This window comes from Lottia gigantea (assembly GCF_000327385.1).
Source record: "Lottia gigantea unplaced genomic scaffold LOTGIsca_135, whole genome shotgun sequence".
NCBI classification, from domain to species: Eukaryota; Metazoa; Mollusca; class Gastropoda; family Lottiidae; genus Lottia; species Lottia gigantea.
In genome coordinates, this window is record NW_008707526.1 from 637396 (window position 1) to 662787 (window position 25392).

At 34.1% G+C, this 25392-nt stretch overlaps 2 protein-coding genes across 2 annotated transcripts; one reads left to right on the plus strand and one right to left on the minus strand.

Moving 5' to 3' along the window:
* Nucleotides 1–227: 227 nt before the first annotated feature.
* On the minus strand, nucleotides 228–1958 carry LOTGIDRAFT_139359 (hypothetical protein; the record flags this gene model as incomplete). The annotated part of the gene is made up of 1 exon (XM_009049418.1): nucleotides 228–1958. The coding sequence occupies one exon, from the start codon at nucleotides 1956–1958 to the stop codon at nucleotides 228–230; it is 1731 nt and encodes a 576-aa protein (XP_009047666.1).
* Nucleotides 1959–18444: 16486 nt separating this feature from the next.
* Nucleotides 18445–25304, plus strand: LOTGIDRAFT_200177 (hypothetical protein). The gene is made up of 4 exons (XM_009049419.1): nucleotides 18445–18493; nucleotides 22701–22872; nucleotides 23100–23228; nucleotides 23460–25304. The coding sequence occupies exons 2-4, from the start codon at nucleotides 22725–22727 to the stop codon at nucleotides 24578–24580; spliced, it is 1398 nt and encodes a 465-aa protein (XP_009047667.1). The 5' UTR covers nucleotides 18445–18493; nucleotides 22701–22724; the 3' UTR covers nucleotides 24581–25304.
* Nucleotides 25305–25392: the final 88 nt, after the last annotated feature.

Consider the following 25392-nt stretch of genomic DNA (forward strand, 5'->3'; position numbering starts at 1 on the left):
TTTAGTTCCAGTAAAAACCCAGCAGATCTAGTCTAGGAGAGAAGTCCAGGGAAACCAGATCCCAAATCTTAAAAATATCCAATAGTTTAAAGCTAGTACACATGGACGACCAGTCTCTATCCTCTCACAACATTGTATTACATTGTATCTGAGAGGGGGGCGCTGTTATCCTCATAGTGGTTTCAGTTTAAGTTACGCCATCAACTAAGCACAATTTGATGTTGAGTTCAAACCACAGATTCGTTTGCTTTCGGAGAAAAGATCCGTCCGTAAAAATTTCTCCAGGACATGAAAGTTTTACCCGTCCAAATCCAGACACCTGAAGTGATGCCCACTATGACTGTCATGAGGTATTTGATCATAAAAACATTAAAGTCTGGCCATGGCTTAGAGGTTAAGTTTTGAGGACACGGTCTGTGGTATCCCTCACAAGTGGTGGCCCACCATGTCACCATCCACTTTTCTCTGAAAGATTGTTCGTAAAAATAGCAAGCGATCACGATAGTTGCTGGGACAGTGTATAATACAGAAAAAATTCCTATACGCACCATCAGTTTTTCAAGTTTATCAGTTTTTGTGCCGTCACTTTTCATAATTGTTCGAATACGGAACAGTGACACAAATCCTGCGAGTAAGAATGAGGTTCCAATGATCAGATAGACTACAAGAGGAGCCAACACAAACCCACGTAAAGCATCCACATCAAATATTCCTGTAAAACAGACACCACTCAGAACATCTCCATCAACTTTTCCCATTGCTAAAATAGCAATAGTTTTAATAGCAGGAACAGCCCAGGCAGCCAAATGGAAATATTGTGAGTTGGCCTCAATGGCTTCATGACCCCATTTCATTCCAGCTGCCAAAAACCAAGTGAGGGTGAGAATAACCCACCAAATTGAACTGGCCATACTGAAGAAGTACAACATCATAAACAATATTGTACAGCCTTCCTTCTTTGTGCCTTGGGTTATGATAGATACCATTTTCTCCTTAGGAACAGGAACTTTGGTGTCTGTGGGGGGATCGAAGGGGTCCATGCAAGCAACTTCTTCCCTAAGAGCAAATCCCACAACATAAGCCATAGCTACCATAAAATAGCAACCAGACAGGAAGATGATTGGACGTTCTGGATACCGGAATCTCTGCATGTCGATCAAGAATGTTAGCACTGTAAACAGGGTTGATGCCAGACAAATACAGGACCAAACTCCAATCCACCATCGAGCAAATTCTCGCTTCTCAGATTTGAAAAATGTATTATAGCAAGGAGAACCACAATCTGTTTCAAGATGATCTCCAATTTTAATGCTGTAATCAAAGCCTCGTGGAACCCTCAATTCATCTGGACAGTTAAAGCTTCTGGTTCTATTTTTACCAGGGTAGGGTTTGTAGGTAACGGGTGGGTTGGTAGATCCAAACCCTGGTTTGCCAGTATAAGGTGGGCGTATATCAGGTCCAGTAGGTGGCCTCTGGGATGTTGGCTCTGTGATATTTTCACCAACACATAATCCTGACACTGGAAGTTTTTCACACTTTAAACTTTCAGGCCATTCAAAACCAAATTTGTTCATTAAACTTTCACAACCATCTCTTGCCTGATTGCACAAGGGTCTGCAAGGCGGAATAGCATCTTCCAAAACAGTACAAACTGGAACATACATGGTGCACAGGAAAAATTTCAATTTGGTTGAACACTGCACTTTAACCAATGGAAAAAATTGATGCACTTCTAAACCAGCATCGTCTTGTTTCTGATGGTTCAGAATATTTGGCATAATGGTTTCATTATATTGAATGTCTTTACACAAGGGAATGGTAATTGGCTCACATTTTCCATGCGGTTCCAATTCTTGATCAGTTATCTTTGTGTGTACCGTGCTACTCCATACTCGACCTGAATTTTCAATTCCCAGTAACAAAGCCACAAACGTTAATAAAGTCACTCTCGTATACATCTTTCCATTCGCCATTTTGAATCCAAAATACAGCTAAACGAAGTCCAAACTAATCACCAATAATAAGAAGACAAAATCTCAATCAGTTCTCCAGCATGGCGGCTAAAATCCTTCGTTTTTTATCAACCGTATAATCCACAACTATCCGACATATTCATATGGCCGTCTTTGTGAGGCACTTTCAAACAGACAAATACAATTCAACTGTTTCTAGTTACCCCAAAATTCCATCTGCGCAATATTCTATACACGACCACAGAGAGATAGAGGGGTATAGAGAAACTTCGTGTCATCAAATAACCAATCAGATTTCAATGGTATCAATTACCTTTACGTTCATTGGCTGAAATATTTAATGGCTGTTCCGTTGTCCTCCTGCGTACAATAATTAACTCAATGCCAGACACTAGGCCACGAATGACCATAAGTTTGCTTGACTAACGGCGCATAAATTGTAATGATATTGAGTTCAGCATGCCATTGCACGATGATAACCTGTCATAAATTCCGCCCTGGTTTATTATGACTCCATGTGTTGAGAAAATAAAGGTAAACATAGCGAATTATTCCGCAAATCGTAGGCCGAATGCATTCGTAGTTTACCATACATGTAATATACATTTACTGATACTGTTCAACAGCAATACAAAAGGTACATGTCTATAATGACTGGTTCTACCCTCCTGAGGAAAAACAGTGGGTGACTACTATTGCACAAGTTCACTTTCATGCAGTGCAATTTTTTGATTCTGCATTTTCGATAATTATTATGCTATAAAGCCGAGAGGCCTATGTGTTATACTTCTTAAGATTACTAATAACATTTTATTCGTGGTATCAATTTGCAATCATATCCTAAAAATTTAACAAAGAACACCGTGCAAAATAGAAATTGAGAATAAATTGGCAATGAATGGCCAGTTTTTTGGGGATAGACTTGGTTATTTGCTATTTATAAAGATAACATAGGAAAACTGTCACGTGTTATGATTAGTTTTTAATCGAGTAAGGTGTCAGGGTTGACAGCCCCCTATAATAGCTTCTTATTGTTACTACTGCGCTATCTGATAATAGAGTAGAAACTCAGTCTAAAGTCGACTCAACGTCTCCCTATCTCAATGTTGACACCGAGTTGATTAAAAAACACAGGTGTGGCCATTTTCTTTATAATATTTCCCCCTCGCCCCCGGTCATGTTCACCTGAAAAATTTAGATAGTGATATTTGATAGATAGGCTATATAATATGCTTGTATATTTTTATATCACAATTTAAATTGAAATATATATCCCTTGTCAATTATTTGATTGTACGTGTAGGCCTACATGTGGCGCTAAAATAGAACCTTGGAAAGCAGAATAATGTGTGGGATTCCAGGACTATAATCTGTAAAAGGTCTCTTAGTGCCTGACCACTAAAGACACAGGTTGGTTAAGGTTGATCTTGCACATGCAGGATCTGTGAGCAACTGTATTATTAACGACTGCCAGCAACTGAAAGCATCTAATGAGTTGCTGGAATTTAAAACTCTTAGTCAACAATACTGTATGGTAATAGGTGTATCAAACTAACTTGTAGCCTAACGCAAAGTTATGTAACACTTACTGGGTCAAAGTTAGCATAAAATTATATAGTATTACATTTAGGCGTGGTATACATGTGTCATAATATCTCATGTCTTGAACACTTGGTGTCACTCTGTGACATAACTAAGCGTGTGTGACAGCGTGACATGACATAACATGACACAATCGAGATGTCGTGGCCAGTATTTGTTGACGTGAAAGACTCTATAATACTGTATAATAATCTCTTATAAAACATTGAAAATCTGTCTAAGGAATTTATCCTATATACTTCGAGCACCTGTTTCTATTAGATCCAAACTAATATATACAACCTCAAGAAGTAGGTTTGTGAAAAAAGATTTCATTGATTCACACGTCTCGAAATTGATTTTGATTATATGTTAGACTTGTCCGAATACAACTTATTATGCGAAGGCAACGTGTACGCAAAATTATTTTCTTTTTGTTATGAATTACCTCCCTTTTCAACATGTAAATTTTCACATCATAAGATCAAAGAGTTGTTACTAAAAGTTGACGGATGCAATATGATTAAAATGTCATTTTTCCATTTTCCCTCTTATTCTCTCGTTTATGCAGTTACCAAACTTATATAAAGGGACTGTGTTCAAAGCCGGCACTATATGATTGTGTTTTATTTATGAAAGCCACATACATGTACATGTATTAGTAGTGGTTGGTTGGACTCCAAAGGATGAGCGTGGACGATGTGAAAGTCCATTAAAGTGAATTGCTTTTATTTCGACTTTCCGTAGGCCTACACGTTGAATAATTCTTTCTATCTAAAATATAGGCTCAGTGAATAAGTATTGACATGCGAGGCCTCCGAAGATGGAACATACACGTGCGCATCTAGCCGTACACGTTGTCAAAGTACACCAAGTGACAAGTTATAGATCTGATTATTATGAGGCAATAGACTATTCAGACTGTGACACGGTAGCTGAAAGAGAGTATTTAATAACTGGGTATTAATAAGATTGTGAACCCTACCCAATGACCCCGTTTATTATTCCTTTCTCGACCTAACAAATTATATTACTTTCTGTTTATTAAATATTCATAAAACCCAACTAGCAGACCGTCTTACTATACAATATAATCCTTTCAACTCTTTAAAATACCTAAATACATTTACTATCACGCACTAGAATATAGAATTTATCTGTACTAAGGTGTACGCCTAATAGAAAGATTCTGGATGAAAGCTCTGATTGTGTCTGATCGGTTGAGTCTCGCCGTTGACAAATCATAGGCTACTCTCATCGCAGTTTGGGATGGGGTGTTGGATTAGTGTGGGAGCTTGCTTTGTTAGAGAAGCATTTAGAGGGAGTTTTCCTGCTTACCCTTCTTTGGTTGACAGACTTTTGAGACCTACAGAAAGCAAATTTGTTTTCACGGCGAGGCGTTTTCACTTGTAGGCCACCAAAATCTGACATTTTTAAAAATGGGGGAACAAAATTTTATTTCCAAATTAAGCATTGATCATCGATTTTGTTATGAGAATGAGTAGACCTGTGATTTTTACCCCAGGAAAAGAAATCAAAACAGGAAAAATCATTAAGCGTTTGTTGACATATTAATCTTTATCAAGATTTTAATAATATTCTGTCAAATAAACCGACAATAAAACAATCAAGATAGATAATAAACTGATATATCTGAAGCGTGTCACCATGACGCTCATTTGCATAACGTTTAGATGGATCCATTAATTAAACTTCCTCCCTCCGACTGCGATAAATTGTCCACAGTGTCAGAATGTTATCGGTTTTTATGACATGGAAGGATATTGTATTGAAATAGATAAATACTGATAGTATATTATAAGGTGTAAGTACCCGAGGGCCTGCACTAAGGCTAGGAAGACGTGGGAGAAGGTGGGTACTGACTCTCAAAAGCGTTGGTCGTGGTTCACAAATTTTCACATTGGCTGAACCTTGGATAATTTCGATTCTAGTGCAAATCTGATGGGATAGGTCTAGTTGTATTCATAAGAAAATAGTAATTCATATTGAATGATGCAAATATTCAAATAAACTTTCTGCAAATGCAGTATATACCTGTGACATTTCACAATAACTTTATGTTTTGGGTATACTACAATTATTACTCTTACCTTTAACCCCGGGCTCAGGACTGTCGGCCTATGTAACAATGATATAATATCTATTCGCTTTATATTTCATCTGCATTTTATCTTTCTACATATCTACCTCTCTTCATGCCTAACTGTAATGAAAACAATCTTTGTGTCGGGACGATGACATGGTGTTCCATCAATTTATCGATAAGATTGTATCAGACAAATGGAATGGATATGTTTTATATTGGAGGCGGCAGTAGGGCGGAGAAACAGAGGAGGGGAGGCGGTAGATTGTCAAGCTTACCGAAATCTCTCAGTAACTATCTTCGAATGGGTTTCATGACTGTAGATTTAGTACAACACGTTTTTACAGCAAAGACGGACTTTCGTCATTAGAAGCAGTGTTGACATTTAGCTCTCCAACATCTGTCAATACCATAAGAATCCACAATTTCAATAGGTGTAGATGTAGGCTCTATAACCTAAGTAGTTAATCTGACCCGGGACAGTTAAAATTCCGATGTCAATAAATGCCTATAATATTGGGGCCATAAAGTTTATTATGACCATAATTATGTTGTTTATATAGACTTAAATCACAAACAACCTGGGAATGGGAAACTCATTTCGCATCGCCAACGATATGCTTAGTGGGAATTCTCATAAAACGTATTCTGTAACCGCTCAGAACTTACTAACATAAACCATTATTAAGATGTTTTCTCTGTCGAGCAAAGCACATGTAAATACGATATTGTAGAAAATATGAAAAAAAAAAAACAAGTGAAGATTCGAAATGATATCGTAAATAATATACATAACAGAAGTAAATATGATATGATATCGCAGAGAATATATTTAACAGAAGTAGATATCCTACGTAGAGAATATATATTACAGAAGAAGATCTAGGATACGACATAGTAGAGAATATGAATAATAGAAATAGATACCATACAATATCATAGAGAATAGAGATAACAGAAGTAAATATATGATATCGCAGAGAATATACTTAACAGAAGTAAATATGATACAATATCGCAGAGAATATAAATAACAGAAGTAAATATGATACGATATCATAGGGAATATAAATATTAGATATAGATTCAATACAATATCATAGAGAATAGAGATAACAGACGTAGATGATAAGATATCGCAGAGAATTTAAAAAAACAGAAGTAGATTGAATACGATATCGTAGAGAATGTACATAACAGATGTGGATTGAGTACGATTTCGTGGGACAAAAAAATGTAAATTCATTTCAATATCACAGATTATAGAAAAAATAAAATTGAGCTTATTACAAAAATTAACACAAGTTACTTATTAAAAATGATAACCTGAAATCTTCCTTCCGTTCTACAAGCTTCAATTCATTGTGCTATAATTTTTTTTAAAGCAAGGCCGGAAATGACATGTCATTCTTCCCCTTGTATGCATGTAACTGTCATGCATTAACTGTTTTATGATCATCTCACTTCAGTCAACAAACCGAGTCAGTAGGTTGATTGTTCTGTACATTATATGATATTGACACGCCATTCCCCATAAATTATCAGCTTAAATAAACTTGATATAGATTTTACTACCGTTATTTCTATTCAAGCATTCAAATCCACTCAATTATAAATCTTTATGGTATTTTGATGGCGGGTTTATGATGTTTATTCTTCCATTATTCAATGGCTTGTGAAATACAATCCAGCTATCAAGGTCAGTAAATAATAACTATTATCTATAAGAGTGCACTGCGGGTGCAGTATTCGTGCCTTTCCCAAAAATGATTTTGTCTTTAGGTATTGTACAACTTCCCAGTGGTCAAAAATGCTTGAAATGAAAGTTTTAAAGTGAACGTTTAAGTAAAGAGCTGGAAATAAACCTCGCGATGGGCGATATGTCAATAAAGGAACGGCCCCAACCAAAACAAAGAGATCGAAATAAGCTATACTTTTTCCAAAGTTTCCAAAAAGCTTAACCGTATATCTGTATATAGGTTTTGAATTGCACTGGACAATCTACATCTGCTATATATATTCTCTACGATATCGTATTAAATATGTATTCAATCTACAACTGTTATGTATATTCTCTACAGTATCGTACTTAATCTACATCTTTTATGTATATTCTCTACGATATCGTATTCAATTTACATCTGTTATTTATATTCTCTGCGATATTGTATTCGACCTACATCTGTTATTTATATTCTCTGCGATATTGTATTCGATCTACATCTGTTATTTATAATTATCTACGATTTTGTATTTAATCTACATCTGTTATTTATATTCTCCACGATATCGTATTCAATCAACATCTGTTATTTATATTCTCTACGATATCGTATTCAATCTACATCTGTTATTTATACAATCTACCATATCGTATTCAATCTAAATATGATAGTTATATCCTTCACGATATCGTATGTAATCTACATCTGCTATTTAAATTCTCTACGATAAAGTGTTTAATCTACATTTGTTATTTATATTCTCTACGATACCGTATTCAGTCTACATTTATGTTATTTACATAATCTATGTTAATCCTATTCTCTACGATATCGTTTTATATCTGTTCAATCTACATCTGTTATGCATATTCTCTACAATATCGTATTCAATTCTTATGTTTTTTATATTCTCTACGATAACGCTCATTTGTAATTTAAATCTCTTACGATATGTACAAAATTTCATTTCATATACTTCTAAATTATTATTGAATGTGTATTTCTTTTTATTTACATTTTTATATCACTTTTCTTTCTATAACTTGAAATACTCGATGGAGCACGATCTTAATTTTTGATAACAGATGCATCTTTACAGCTGTATTTGTCATTTCGTCTTCTTGTTCCGAAAGCCCACATGCATCACTGTATTTATTTGTATTTGTTTATCAGTTCCCTTTTTCTTTTGTTATTTCAATAGTAGAAAGTATAGACATTAAAAACAATGAGAATTTCGGGTGTAAAAAGTTAAGAACTAACATTGAATGTAAATGTTACCAATCGAGCTAATATCAACAATGATAACGACGAAAGGTCACGATTTATTTTGGTAATCAAACATTATGGAGGAATTCGTCAATATTTCTCCTACTAACATTGAGACGTTGTGACAGTTTTGACATCCCAATATTGATAATGGGAGCAGGTGATACGGACAGTGTTTTTGTCCCATTGTTTGGAATATGGACTACATTACCGATTTGTACCAACCAACTAGATGTTTTAATATTGAATGTTTAGAAGCTTACAGTAAATCTTGAAGTTTTCATGCTTCTGATCACAGATTGTAGTTCTTTTAAAGAAAATGCATGCTTATTTTTAACGATAAACCATGAGACTAACGTGTTTCACAAACGGTCCATCTTAAAAGTTCTGATAGCTCTCTACAATGATTGATCTTTATGGAAAACACATCAGTGATAGAAGAATTTCACATTGTATTCAATAGTTATCAGTAGCCCAATAAGGTGCCACCAGGTTCCAGTTACTCTCAATCGGCAGCACTATAATGTGAGTATTTGACCCGATCCAGTCAGAGTGGGGTTTGTCAATTCTGTGCTGGTTAGTTCAATATTTAGGTGTTTGTTGGAATAACAAGTGTTTTTCACCAACAACTATGATCAAGCTAATATTTAACAGTTCAAACCGTACGCATGTTGCTTTCATTCATTCACTTAAAATATTTACGTTGTAATTTGAAACTTAAGACAAACTGAGTTTTACCTACTGTGATAGTGTTCTTCATCCTTTCGGACCAATGAAATGATGTGCTGTTGGCTATTTGTTAATCCTTGTATTTTAAAACGAATCATTTAAATATTGCTTAGGAACAGAACTGTCGGCTGTATAGTACGATTTTATTCAGTTGTCTTATGTGGGTAGAAACCACTTACAGCTTCAGTCAAATAACATGCAACATCTCATGTTCCTTAAGCACCGGTAACATATATTGTTAGTATATAAACAATATTATGCTACCCGTGCTTAAGTACATGCATCTTGGCAATGGATAAAAGGGCACTACAAACTTCATTAGGAAATTTGAAAGATTACTAGTAACTTTATATTCTGCATGTGCTAAGATTTGGCATTAAAAAATACTATACTTCCGGAAAAGACAACCGGAAAATCCCCATTAAAAAGATTTATTGTGTATGTTGGAAACAGTGCAAGATGTCACGTACAGCTCATTACCATATTATCTTTTCAATTTCCATAATATAGTGAACTGAAAATGGTAATAAGAATAACAAATTTATCACAGAATTAAGTGTCGCGGTCCGCTTGACAGACATGATATGCCCAATCTTCCAAAACATCCCATGCCACTTAGATATCAGGTGTTTCAACCCTTTTCTGAGAGTCCACATAAGTAATATTGTCTATTTGGAATATTAATTTTAGTACATGGACATCAGTAAGTTCTAACTAGGAAAATACTAAGCTTTATATGTAGAGCCTTCCTCCACATTTTATCTCCGAGATAGGTGATACCAGTTTATATATTATATACCAGGGGATCACAATCAGTTATATGGGGAAATTGCACTTGTAATATAGTGCAAGCTCTACTTTGTAACCCATTGTTAGGAGATATCTGGGTCATAAATTATGTTAGTAACAACAATGCCAATGACGTCTGCAGCTTCTCTAAGTTGAGCGCCAGGTGACGTTTGAGTACACAATTATTTTCGATAGTTTTGAATGATGGCCATCACGGTTTGATTAAACCCTCGAAACATGTTTCACTGCATCAGAAATTTGTCTCTGTGAATGGCAAAATCAAACCTGGTACAACTTAACACACGGCGATCCAGTTCGCTATACCATAACTTCATTGGCCATTGAATTATGCGGATTAATCAAACTTCAAGAAGGAAAGTAAACGTTTATTTACTCAGAGTAGATTTGACACTATCAGCGATGCTGGTAGAATACTAATGAGCTCCCAACTATTGTTCAGAGGTGACGGAAGGAGAGAAATATACTAACCCTAAACTTCACCCTCACGACTTTAGGATTAACAATCCTGTGTAAAATCACTGAAGGTTTGTGGTCAGATCGTGAGGAAGAATAATCTTCTGCTTTGTCGGTCAGTTCACACATTTTATTTTAAAAAACTGTTCCACATTCATGTATATGTTCTGTTTATAGTTTTTTGTGATATACAGTTGTTGTATAAACTGAACACAACTTACAAGCAGTTACCTGAAAGTTAAAACGTCCAATGCCATTAAGCCACATCAGTCTATTTTGACTCTTTCCAGAGCAAGAGTTCTCCGGTGCTATATATATCGCTTCGGTGTAATGCTGTAAAGCAATATGTCAAATTAAGTTAAATTAAGATAAATGTTGATTTCAGTTTTAGCACAGAAGTTCCACCACCAGTTATTATCCAATATTGACCATTCTCCTTTTGATAAATGAATTTTTAAGAAAATGTACCTGTTTTCCTCTTGTAATTTGAATTGTGATTTTGATATACATGTCAGTTTCTCATTCCAGTGAAGTTAAAATTCAAATCAGATGTAGGGCAGAACAAACACAGTAAACGTGTTGGTCTGATTGAAATAGGTATCAAACAAGTTCAATGTTTGTGTGAAATCTGGGGACAAGATGATATTTAACCACCCACCAAAATAACTTCACCAGTCGTTAGTTCATCGAATCAAAATTACCCAGAGATGTGGATTGATACATTGAAGGGTTTCAATGTGTAATAATCAATGATAACTTCACACAACTTCAGTTGCAGAGTCATCCAATGGATTCAGAATTACAACCTAGAGATGTGGTTCAATACAAGGGAATGGTTTGTGCATGATAATACTCCACAATTCGTTCACATGTACATAAGATACTGAACAAAAAATAACTGATTGCTGTTTGAAACGGTCTAAAAAGGTCGCCCTTTTATTTCAAAACTTCGCCGTCCTTTTTTTGCTTTGTTTCAGATTTGACAATTGCACAATATATATCAACAATTCCAAGCAAACAGTCTCTTTTTTATTATCATTTTTAAGTGTAGAGGCTAGAGAGATTGTCTAAAATATTTCGGACATTAAAACCTGAATATGCATTAACCGAGATAGAGCTAAACCCATTCAGTGTCTAGGGAGTGTACTATTCCTAAATCTATTTATTTACTTTATCCAGTATTACACAAGAGAAACAAAGGGATCATGTTGGAAATAACCTTCTAAATGACAGTTTTCAAATGTCAATTGTAACATGTGGACTGGTGAACGATATTTAATATTTTACATGTTCTAAAGTTCCTGTTTAAACATGTAATTCTGCACCAATAGTTCCAAATTTATACCAGAATGGTCAACACCTGTTATTATTCCGGTTTGGACAATTTCAATGCACTATAAAATTTATTTTGGTAAGGAGCAAAGAAGCCCGACAAATGACAAAGATATCCGATTTTCAGACGTGATAGGATGATTGATACCACCAGGCTAGGTTGACGCTCCTTCACGAACATAGATCTTTAGAAAGATCGAACCTTAAATACATGTATATTCTTTTGAGATGCAAAAATACCGGAACATTAATCTCTATTTATGCTGTTTTCGAATGTCCGAAAGAGCAAGAGTTGCATTCAGACTATATACATGTACGTTGTCATATGACTTAATAAATTCACACTATTTTATTATGTGTTTAGAATCTAATTTCATGATAAATCTGAAAAAAGGATTAACAACTTCATAACAGACTAGCTGAAATGAATGAAAAACAAAGGAATGAATGATCAAATAAAGGGTGAATAAGAAGGAATGTTGAACTGTTGAAATTGGAGTAATCTACTGTATTGTTTAAATGTCAGTTTTTTTTGTAATGTCAGTCACTCCAAACTAACATTGTACTAACTTGTTATGTCATCTCTAAATATTGACGACGCCATGAACGACAGCCACGACAACTGACAGCATACACGCATACGATATATCGTGTCCAAATATAGAGACTGGTGGAGCACCCACATAAAATATTCCCAAGACAAAAAGAAAAATCTCATAAACTAATTTTGTTATTAAAGATGGGTTCCCTTATTTTCACTTATGCAAATGAAAATGCTAATACTTATATGAAAAGAAAGTAGAAGTGTTCTTATGACATGGAAAAATACCAGTTTGTCTCACATGTACATAATTAATTGCTAAATTAGACGAGAATTACCAGTAGAATTCCAATGAGTGACCGGTCAAGAAAGGTCTATTCAGATTGTACATCAATGGACATTTATGATTGCTTAAAACTCTCAATTATATGCAATAAGAACATCATGCTGTATGTGAAAATGTGATATATATCTAATGAGAGCATGCCGTGCTATTTAATCTAGAAATTACACTTTCATCCTAAACATACATTTTCAGGCATAATAAAATCGCAAGTTTTACGGTTCCGTAGAATTTGCACCAGAATAGAGGATTTTGATGATGCGTGTCAATTAGTCTTTAAGAAATTGCGAGAGCGGAGATATTCAAGACGATATCTCCGCAGCATTAAAAGCAGCACTCTTTCAGGAATTGAGAATCGGAACACAATCCTCGTTCCGGTAAACTCTAATCAATCTTTCGGATCACGGCCGTGCAGATCTACAAGATGTAGAACCTGCGAGCATATTTTAACAACCAATTCTTTCTCTAATAAGCATAACGGTAAACAATTCCCTATTAACGGTGAGCTTTCTTGTACCAGCACAAATATCATTTACCTAATTTCATGCGACAAATGTCATTTACAATACGTAGGCGAAACTAAAAACTCTTTGAGAGAAAGAATTAACGTTCATCGTTTCGACATCTCCCATCATCTGGATAAACCTATTGGGAACCATTTCAACTCTCCCAACCATTCCCTCGCAGATATGAAGGTGGCGCCCATTGAAAAGGTCATCGCAGAAGAAGACACCAACCCTAAAAGTTCAAGACTATACAGGGAGAGCTTTTGGATGAACCAACTAAAAACTATTTCGCCCTGTGGACTAAATATACAGTTTGATTCTCAAATAATCCCATTTGTTGCTCCATTCAATAACATTTCTTGCCAAGCATCCCGAATTATCAAAAGATACTACACAGAGTTACAAAATAAATTTCACACTATTTTTTACAAAAAATTAGTCATAGCTTATTCGAAAAATAAAAATCTACTGGATATAGTTGTTCGTGGTCGACTTGACCCCACCGATGATGTAGAGTGATCTAATAGAATTAAATATTCTCATTTTCATTGTCTTTGTACTTGATAGTATATAATTGTCTAAAACAATTTACTTTCTATACCTGCAGCCATTAATCGCTTTTCTTCATTATTCCAGAAAATTTGAAGCAGTCAATGTAGATTATAAGTATTATGAATTTCTTTATTAGGTCCAAGAAGATTTATAGGATAACCGTTATGATCATCTTTGATTTAGTTCATTGCATATTAGCATCACAATTATTGTAAACATAACTTTAACCCTGCGCCAGTGCCTTATATTGAATAGTAACTGGTTACTCTTCAATCACCCTAATCACTAACGACCTTGCTATACATAATTTATTTTTTCATATGTCAATTATTGTTTTCATTTCGAGGCTGAAAATAGAAAGAATTTCAATGTATTTATTCAGATTCAGTATGAATTTTCGTTGTTTAGGTCACTGCACTTGATTAATCATTGTCAGGACAAAAACCATCTGACATGTCCAGAAATGTCAAACACGGAATCAATTGGGATAAATCAATGTTTAACTATTTGATAATAGAGGCTAAACGCTCCACGTTATGTAATATTATTGAAAACTATTTGAGTTTACTCTATTTAGATTCGACTAATCGCTTGACAGATGACAGATAGATCAAGCTAAACTTTGTCTCTTTAAACATCCAAATCAAGTAGCGACCAATTTTCACATCATTCATCCCGACTCAGTCTATTTTACCTGGTTTGTATGAAGGAGGCTAATCCTAGTCATTAATCCCTTATTAAATAATTATTACCTTTTCACAGCCCCACATGTACTGGCCCTTTAATTGTCTCGCTCGGATCTGGTCAATTGGTCAAGTGTCGTACTTGATGTAGCAAACATAAAAAGATCGCAGTAATTGCGCAATGGTGGGAGGTTGTAGCTCGTAAACAACAACGATGCGGCGACGTCGGGGTTCTACGGTTACAAATTAACGACCTCGCTAATGAGTAAAACTGTGAATTTGAAAGAAACAGAAAGGACAAATTACAGTTAAAGGAATGCAGGACATATGAATGAAGGGATTTTGTAATTACCTCAGACAAAATTATCAAAAGAGCAGTTATCTAATAAAAATCGTGGGAAATGGTCGCAATTTTCGACAGGTTGCGTATAGACATTATAGACAAAATATAACTTCATGAAATCCAAGCCCACTCATTGAACATATTTTTACCTATAAAAAAAAAAGAATCCAAGGAAAGGTCGGAAACGGCGCGGAATTAAACTGCAAAAAATAATTGATCTTTCTGAAATAGGCTAGTAGCAGCTTACATGGTTGATTAAGGATTGGAAATACCCGGGCATAACTTTCATATATCTAAGCTGTCGCCTATGCTTTCGTAATTTCAAGGATACATTGATTTTTAGTCCACTTTCATCAAATATGTCTGAAAGCAATGCAGGGCTTTGCAAGAGACACGAAGTACGCCAAGTAAGTTTCATGCCCACGTTCTATCATATTTCACAAGTTGAATTAATAAAATCTAGAATTGATGTAGGTATAAAGAATTGTATGCCTAATGAAAAGTAAACACCTCGAGACCAGGTGCTAATTATCACTTACCAATCTTAACTCTTTATCTTTCATTTTCTATAGATGAAAGAGATGATTATAATTAACTTCCATCACAGTATCAAAGGGAGGTAATTTACTTAATACATAGATCAAGGGACATAATCACATATTTAATTCAGTTCAAGGAAAAATAATTGTTATAAAAGATTACTCAAAAGCATCTTAATAAAAACAATAAAGGACTTATTGAAGGGGATTAGTAGGTATATTTTAAGATTAGAGAGGATTAAGAGGGTCGAGAGGGTATTGAATGAAGGGGTAATTGGATCTTCATTAAAAGACAAACAGAATTTTACTTTAGCAGTTCTTAAGATATATAATAGTTGTACGAAAAAAGATGGCAATTAAGATATCAATGTTAAGCCATGAAGAAATTCATCTTATACCTTGACTGCAATCAAAAAAAGTGTTAGCAGACTTTCCGCCGAGGTCTTTGATTGTCTGTATTCGTAAGCATATATACACTCCTGTCAAATTGCTGCATTTAGAAACTTATTTGAGACAAAAAAAGTTGACTATCAACTTTTGAAAGGTCGATTTTCTGTGAATGTTTTATAATCAGCATATAAAAAAGTGATGTTATATTGTAATCGTTTAAGGTAAATTTGTCGGAGTATTACCCCCCTCTCTCACAATAACTCGGTATAGCAAATACATACTAGTTATTTCAATGAGTAAGGGCACAGGTAAAACAGAAACCAGATCAGGGGTTTCCTCTCATCTCGACCATTTATAGGTCAGTATCAAATTCCCCAGTAAAGGAAGGCGATGTTTACTTTTCATGGTTCAAGTCATGTACTGGATTAAAACTAGTTCAATAGACAATGCTGACCACGTGGTACTAATACAACAGGTGGAAATTCGAACTCACAGACACCAAATTTTAATTAAATGCTTCATTCATTTCATTTCCTTTGTGACCCCAGGGCTAATCTTTCACCCTACTATTTCTTTAATTCCTTTCTACAGCTTATAGAAAGGACAATGCGACAAAAGACAACCCTGTAGCAATCCTATTTGTTCAGGATTATTAGGTGTTAATAAGTAGTTCTCCCGCCTCAAGGGACTAACAATATGGTCATGCTCTATAGGTATATGAATGCATGTAATATAAGACGAATTGAACATATACAAACCATGCATACGGTGATCGAGGGGACTTTGTGCTGAGAAAACAGCAAATATCTTACAAAGCATGTAAGGTGATGTCTCAGAACTAATTCCATTTTTACCTGACCCATATCAATTTCTTAATTTACATGAAAAACTGGACAAAATCCTTTTTACCCAAACAATTCAATTCATATTATTTTTAAATATGAAAATCCATCGTAAAGCTCTTGAGGTATGATACTTATACAAATTAATAATTAATAACTATCCATTTTTTATTTGAATTCTCGATTGTCACAAACCCTCCATAAGATTAGAAAGGTAGCCTATATAAGGCATAAACATCATTTTCATTTGATAATGAAAGGAGGTCTATATGATTAATGTCAAATGATACATTATCAGATGTCAGGAACAACGGCTCATATTATAAAATTAGCACAATTTTAGAACAAACACAACTTGAAGCTTTCAGATCACAAACTACTCAGATAAAGAAAAAAAAAACTGCACGTTGTTTTAAATCTGCACCGATTAACATGCATACAGCATAATTAAAAGAGAACCAAACATCGACAAGGTGTCCATATTTTAACGCTTTTAGACGAATTAAACCAGAAACAACCCAACACACCCCGAAAGTTTTAGGACTAGCTTTAATCTCGAGGTCAGAAAGTACGGGTTAATGAAATCAAGACGTTTTGATACCTTTATACTGTTGAACTAATGGACTTGTTGACTTACACCCTACAACATTTGGTAGTGTTTTGTTCAGGAGAACTTGGTTCCCCGGTATAACCAGAGTCTGACAGTTCTCTCTGGAAGTTTTGTTTTGTTATATTATACTCGTAGTTTAAATAATAATTTGTTATATAAATATAATGTGATTAAGTTCTGTACAACACAACATTACACAACAGTAGCCTAGGTCTAATAACCATTTGCTCACTGTGAGATAAGGCTACATGTATGGAGTTTTCAAAAATTTTTGGACAATTATAATTTTACCGTTCTATTATTCAGTGAGCCTATATTCTCCGACATATAAGATTTCAGGGAAAAGTTCAGAGAAAATCGCAAAATGTAGAGGGAATAGGTGTAATAGTGGGGATTTATAGAAGAAGGGAGGTAATATTGAGGGTTTATAAGAGGAGGGCGGTAATAGTGAGGATTTATAGGAGGAAGGGAGGTATAGTAAGGATTTATAAGGGAGAAGGGTGTGTAGGCTAATGCAATGGATCAAAAATCCTGAAAGGGGTAATAGAGAGAAAAAGGGTGAAAACCACTGGACCTGCTATATAAATTGACCTTTGCCAAACAAATATTATTTAGATGCATTTAATGATTTAATGGATTGCCTAACCGAAAAACATAGTGGCATTGGGTGGGGCATCGAGAATTATGGAAGAAGAAATAAGCCCGAGGTACCGAAATCCATAAGTAAGAAGTATGGTCTTTGTATGGACGTTGTTTCTTATTGCACATTTCTGTTCGTAGAGTGCAGATAAGTGTGGGGTACTATAAAATTTATCAAGATACAGAGTAGGCCTACATCACTGTCATTAAGTCTTTATTATCTCTATGACAGAGTAATGGAAGGGAGGTAACTGCAACCTTTACTTTACGGACTACATTTAATATTTATTACCTGTTAAGATTTAGACAGTTCAGTAGATTTTTCTCTACTGCATACTGCTCTAGTCTCATCATTACATTAGATTAAAGAGAAGTAAGACGTAAAACTGATTTCATTTCACTTCTTGTTTAGGCAGAAGATAGAATATTGAATATTTGTAGTCTGACATCAAATGTGAAGGGTAGTTACTTCCCTTCGTTTAATGGCTGACGCCAGTGAAATGATTAATTGCTGAAGGAGAAAAACTAATCAAGTAAGAGACTAATAGACAGAATCAATAATCTAAAACGTGAGTAGGAGAACAGATGGCTTTATTTACATTTTCTAGTAACAACCGTGCTTTGTCAGGTCATAGTGTCTTGTAGGCCTACCAATCCTTCCTTCCCTAACATGCTGACAATGATATCTGTAGTAAATCTTTTACCGATATAGATGGAGTTTTACGTCCTACATTTTGTGCTCCTGGGAAGGTGTTATCCCGTAGATCATTGTTGTTTAAGATCATATGTCTAATTTACTGTGTTATTTTTTTATAAGGAATTTCCTACCATTTTGACATTTAAAACTGCATAATTTAGAAAGTTGACATGGACCATGCAAGGACCAAGTTGGCAACATTTTCTCATAGACAAATGAATGTGAACTTGTTTTTATTAAGTATAGTTTTTACTGGCTTTCAAACAAAATGTTTTTTTTTATCTATAAATTTTAAATATAACAAAAAAAAAATAAATATCTAAAAAAAAAAAAAACTCAGTCTTTAATATCATGAAAAAAAAAACCCATCTGTTTCAAACATTAAGGCAAAAGCTAGAATGGTATAGATGATTTTATCAGGACAAAAATTTGAAGATATATCATGATAACTACCATATAATGCAATATGGCGATATTATTAATAATATAAATTCCTATAGCAGTATATATATCTTTATACCAAGTTACAAGTCTTAAGTCTAACAACCTCTCTTTTAAATAAGCTATTTTTATTGAAGAGTGGCAGATGCTTCATGAATTTATTTTACGCCCATCAGTTTTAGTGTGATGCAATAAGTAGGAATGATAATGTAAATATAAATGTTTTTTAATCTGTAGAATAATATATCCTACTGTTCTAGTTAAATAACTTTATCAGTATATCAGTCATACTGTATATTTAACATCTAGTATACCGGGAGATATTCAGTAAGTATTCCATATCATGACTTGCCTTAGATTAGGTAAGCTTTTTTAGGTGCAGACATCTTATTGGTGTTAAAATTTGTTGTAAGGTTTTGTCGCATCAAAACTGATGTAGTTAGGCCTTAATGTTGATTTTGTTATTCTGTTATTGAGATCTGTTGTATAAAGTTTTATCAACTTAAAAATGCCATTGTAAGGAAAAAAAGGAAGCTGCTCTCATGTACCTAGACCTTTTAATGTCTGATTATTGATCTAATCTGATTGGTATTCTACTCGGTTTCTTTATCAATTAATACTGCTAATATCATATATCACTTCTGTAGAACTTTGTGGTATCCTGACTAATACATTACCCTTGAACATTATCTTACTGGTATTTATTCCTTATCCTGACTAGTACTGTACTTGTACTGTGTTGATATATCCATTCTAAATAGCTACTTATATTTTATAAGGTAAGAGGACTCTCTCACTTGAAGGTTAGGAAATTTTCACTTGAATGCAATGTCTCTAACAGACATATCTTTTGAATCAATGGGCAATAAAACATTCTCATTTGAAGTATTGTCTATCTAGAAGTTTTTTTCCCTCTGTAAAAGGGTATAGATAATCTAGGAAAGATCAATGCCAAGAGGTATGTCCAAGGACCAGCTGGTAGAAAATAGCCTTAATTGTAAATCTAAGTTGTTATCCTTGTAAAATATAGTTGTTTCTTTACAGATATAACTTGGTTTCAACTTTTTGAACTAAAATTGATATGTCCTTATTCAGACAAATTATCCTTATTGGTAATGTAATGTATGAAATAAACAGATTTATATTTTACTTTGTTACCAACTTACATTCTTAAACAACCTGTATTTGACCAAACCTCAACACCTTAAATCATTCAATAGGATTATTAGTCCTATTTACATCAGAGTAAACAGATTTACTTTCAGGTCTTCAATTAAATTGTTACACAGTCTTGATGCCACTTTTGATATCTTATCAAATTTCCATGCGACTTATAACTAATTAGATATCAGAAGATCACAAACGATCAAACAAGCAAGTTGGATTACACATAATAATTTGTGGTTCTATATTGTATTTGTGTACTTTTAATCAGTGTTATAATTAATAAAGTCTTTTGGAGATTTAATAATTCATAATTCTTTGAATGTTCATATATTTGAAATATGATGATAGAATATGGATCCAAAGAAAATCAGTTGTAATCCCTAGTTATCTGTTGCTATCATTAGCAATCAGTTGTAATCACTATTAATAAATGTTCCTCTTAAAAATAAGTTGGAAACCACTAGTTATAAGTTGTAATTTAATTTTGATCAGCTGTAATCGCTAGTAATCAGCTGTAATTGCTAGTAATCAGTTGTTATCGCTAGTAATCAGTTGTAATCACTAGTAATCAGTTGTTATTTTTAGAAATCAGTTGTAATCACCAGTAATTAGTAATCACTAGCAAATCAGTTGTTATCACTAGTAAACAAATGTAATCACTAATAATAGATGTCATCACTAGAAATCAGTTGTTATCACTAGAAAACAAATGTAAGTACTAGGAATCAGTTGTTATCACCAGAAATCAGTTGTTATCACTAGTAAACAAGTGTAATCACTAATAAACAAATATCATCACTAGAATTCAGTTGTTATCACTAGAAAACAAATGTAAGAACTAGGAATCAGTTGCAATCACCAGAAATCAGTTGTTAACACTAATAAACAAATGTAAACACTATTCAGTTGTTATCACTAGAAAACAAATGTAAGTACTAGGAATCACATGTAGTCACCAAAAATCAGTTGTTATCACTAGTAAACAAATGTAAGTACTAGGAATCAGTTGTAATCACCAGATATCAGTTGTTATCACTAGTAAACAATGTAAGTACTATGAATCGGCTGTAATCACTAGAATTCAGTTTTATCACCAGTAAACAAATGTAATCAATACAATTCAGTTGTTATTCAGTAAATCTGGTGTAATCACTAGTAATCAGTTGTTAACACAGAAAATCAGTTGTAATCCCTAGTTATCTGTTGCTATCATTAGCAATCAGTTGTAATCACTATTAATAAATGTTTCTCTTAAAAATCAGTTGGAAACCACTAGTTATAAGTTTTAATTTAATTTTAATCAGCTGTAATTGCCAGTAATCAGCTGTAATTGCTAGTAATCAGTTGTTATCCCTATTCATCAGTTGTTATCACTAGTAATCAGTTGTTATCCCTATTAATCAGTTGAAATCACTAGTAATCAGTTGTTATCACTAGTAATCAGTTGTTATCTCTAGAAATCAGTTGTAATCATTAGCAAATCAGTTGTAATCACTAGCAAATCAGTTGTAATCACTAGCAAATCAGTTGTAATTATCACTAGTAAACAAATGTAAGTACTTAGTAAGTAATTAATAATCACTAGTAAGCAGTTATAGGTAATTATAATCACTAGCAAATCAGTTGTAATCACTAGCAAATCAGTTGTAATCACTAATAATAGATGTCATTACTAGAAATCAGTTGTTATCACTAGTAAAAAAATGTAATCACTAGCATTCAGTTGTTATCACTAAAAAACAAATGTAAGTACTAGGAATCAGTTGTAATCACCAGAAATCAGTTGTTAACACTAATAAACAAATGTAATCACTAGAATTCAGTTGTTAACACTAAAAAACAAATGTAAGTACTAGGAATCAGTTGTTATCACCAGAAGTCAGTTGTTATCACTAGTAAACAAATGTAAGTACTAGGAATCACATGTAGTCACCAAAAATCAGTTGTTATCACTAGTAAACAAATGTCAGTACTAGGAATCAGATGTAATCACCAGAAATCAGTTGTTATCACTAGTAAACAATGTAAGTACTAGGAATCAGTTGTAATCACTAGAATTCAGTTGTTAACACTAGTAAACAAGTGTAAGTACTAGGAATCAGTTGTAATGACAGGAATTCAGTTGTTATCACTAGTAAACAAATGTAATCACTACAATTCAGTTGTTATTCAGTAAATCTGATGTAAGCCCTAGGAATCAGTTGTTCGCTGGAAATCAGTTATAACTAGAAAGCAGTTGTATTAACTAGTAACCAGTTCTTTTCACTAGTAAATCAGTTGTAATCACTAGTAAATCATTGTTATCACTAGTAAACAGATGTAGGTACTAGTAAATCAGTTGTAATCATTAGTAATCAGTTGGAAACCAATAGTATTCAGTGGACAATTTAACTGTGATTTGCAAGTTATCCTTTTATTACTTATGTTCTTTGCAGGCAGTGTGAATCTGAATTTGTAAAATGTCTGGCAGTGGAGAAGGAAATAAACTATGGGGTGGAAGATTTACAGGGAAAACAGACCCCATCATGGAAGAATTTAATGCATCTATCAGTTATGATAAGAAAATGTGGAAAGCTGATATTAGGGGAAGCCAGGCCTATGTGAAAGGTAAGTGAAAGTGTGCACAATGTTTTACATTTGAAAAACATAATTTATATCCTTTTTTTGTAGCTAGAATATGCCACAAGGTGTAAATTATTTTAATTAGAATTATTTTGGTTGTATATTTTGAATCGAAGTATGTATGATTAGAAGAGCCTTGTAAATGAGGGTGTTTTTTGTTGCTTGTCACATAATATCAACTATCATAATACTATTTGTCAGTGATTTTGTAGCTATAGAGAAAGTGGGCCTTGTAACAAGTGAAGAAAGGGAGGCTATTTATAATGGACTGGGAAAAATAGAGAAAGAATGGGAGAACAATGAGTTTATTATCAAAGCTGGTGATGAAGATATCCATACAGGTAAAATTATAGAAATAAAAAACAAGCCTTAAACATGTTGTAACTCAGAGTTTTACGGTGTTCAATCTTCAGACAAATGATCTATTTCAGCCCCTGTCCTCACTGAGGTTTGACAAGTTTTACTAGTTCTGCACTTTGAGACAAATTTGGATTCTAAAATTATTAATAACTAAAATCATTGAAAAATTACCAGAATCACAATTTCACTTTACCATGTTCTATATTTTTCAGCCAATGAAAGAAGATTAAAGGAACTGATAGGAAGTGCCAGTGGTAAATTACATACAGGACGCAGCAGAAACGACCAGGTTGCCACAGATATGAGATTGTGGCTAAAAGATTCCCTAAAAATTTTAACAGGTTTGGTGTCTGATTTCATGAAAGTTATTTTAAAACGTGCTGCTGTAGAAATAGACGTTCTGATGCCTGGATATACACATCTTCAAAGAGCTCAACCAATCAGATGGAGCCATTGGTTGCTAAGTTATGCCTGGATGTTGCAGCGAGATCTAGAGAGGTATGATGAGCTAGCGAAACGTACAGCTGTTCTTCCTCTTGGAAGTGGAGCACTGGCTGGTAATCCTTTCGGAGTGGATCGTGAATTTCTTGCTAAAGAGCTTGATATGTTGAACGTTTCTGGTAACAGTCTAGATGCTGTTAGTGATAGAGATTTTATTGTGGAGTTCCTATTCGTGTCTTCTTTGCTCAGCACTCATTTGAGTCGCTGGGCTGAAGATCTGATTCTTTATTGCACCAAGGAATTCAATTTTGTGGCACTGTCTGATGCTTACAGCACAGGAAGTAGCTTGATGCCACAGAAGAAGAATGCAGACAGTTTAGAATTGATTCGTGGAAAGTCTGGAAGAATGTTTGGAAACTGCTCTGGATTTATGATGACCTTAAAAGGAGTTCCAAGTACCTATAATAAAGATTTTCAAGAGGACAAAACAGCCATGTTTGATACCTATGAAACCTTATCAGGAATACTTAAGGTAGCAACAGGAGTACTCTCAACTCTAACAATTCACCCTGAAGCGATGAGAGCTGCTCTGAGCCCTGACATGCTGGCCACAGATTTGGCATATTATTTGGTAAGGAAGGGAGTTCCTTTCAGAGAAGCTCATGGTCTAGCTGGAGGATGTGTTGCTCTAGCAGAGAAGAAGGGATGTGCAATGTCAGATTTGACTGTTGATGATTTTAAATCTATCCATGCCCTGTTTGATTCAGATGTAACCCAAGTTTGGAACTATGAGAACTCTGTAAACCAGTACAATGCTATTGGAGGGACAGGCAAACAAAGCGTTGTACAACAGATAGAGAAGTTGGAGAAATGGATCTCAAACAAAGCCTAACTTAAAATTGTAATTCTCCTCTTTCTTGCTGCTTCTTGCTTAAGCAGCTTTAGTCGTTAGTTTGACTTAATAGGGTCAAACGGCCAATAAAGGGACCTTTACGATTTTAACTATGTGCCATGCAGGATTTAAATAGAAATTAATTGATCTGCCTTGTCATGATTTTATGGATAACATTTCTTTTTGAGTTGGTATTTTAAGGATGAAACTCTCCATTAGCCTCTACTCATAACAAAACACAAGACAATATTATGGAATATACCACACTTTTTTGATAATGTTTGGCACATAACGTACTCCTAAATGTATTTCCCACTAACTCTTTGCATTTATATTGATGAGATCTTGGCCAAGTTCGAATTTTTCAGACGATTTTATTAGGGTGAGCTTATTTTGCTAGGCTTAAACTTTATTCTTGTTTATGTTTTTGGTTAAATGGATTTTTAAATTCATATATTTCCAACTGTTTGCTCAAATTATTTCATGCATTAATGCCAAAATCTTATTATAATGTAAACTGCTAAATTTTCTTGTCTGGTGTGTTGAATTTGTGTCTTTGTGTTGATGATATATGATCAGTAGTTTTCAGATATACAAGTGTAATCCAAATCTTTTGACTGAGTTACAGTCCTGATGTGTGGTTTGTTTAAATAAATTGTTGTTTTTTTGTTGTATAATTGTTGATCAATTCCTTATAAGTATTCAATAAATGAATTTTAGTTCTACATTTTCCCTGCAATCCCTCACTCATTTCCTCAGTGTGCCTAAATCACTGTGCCTATTTAACGTTGTTCCTATATGATCTGTTTCCA

Excerpts from the sequence above, each read along its gene's own strand:
- LOTGIDRAFT_200177 (XM_009049419.1), top strand. The coding sequence starts at position 22,725 with ATGTCTGGCAGTGGAGAAGGAAATAAACTATGGGGTGGAAGATTTACA. Across the intron at positions 22,873-23,099 it reads AAGCCAGGCCTATGTGAAAG|CTATAGAGAAAGTGGGCCTT; the intron begins GTAAGTGAAAGT and ends GTGATTTTGTAG. Across the intron at positions 23,229-23,459 it reads TGATGAAGATATCCATACAG|CCAATGAAAGAAGATTAAAG; the intron begins GTAAAATTATAG and ends TATATTTTTCAG.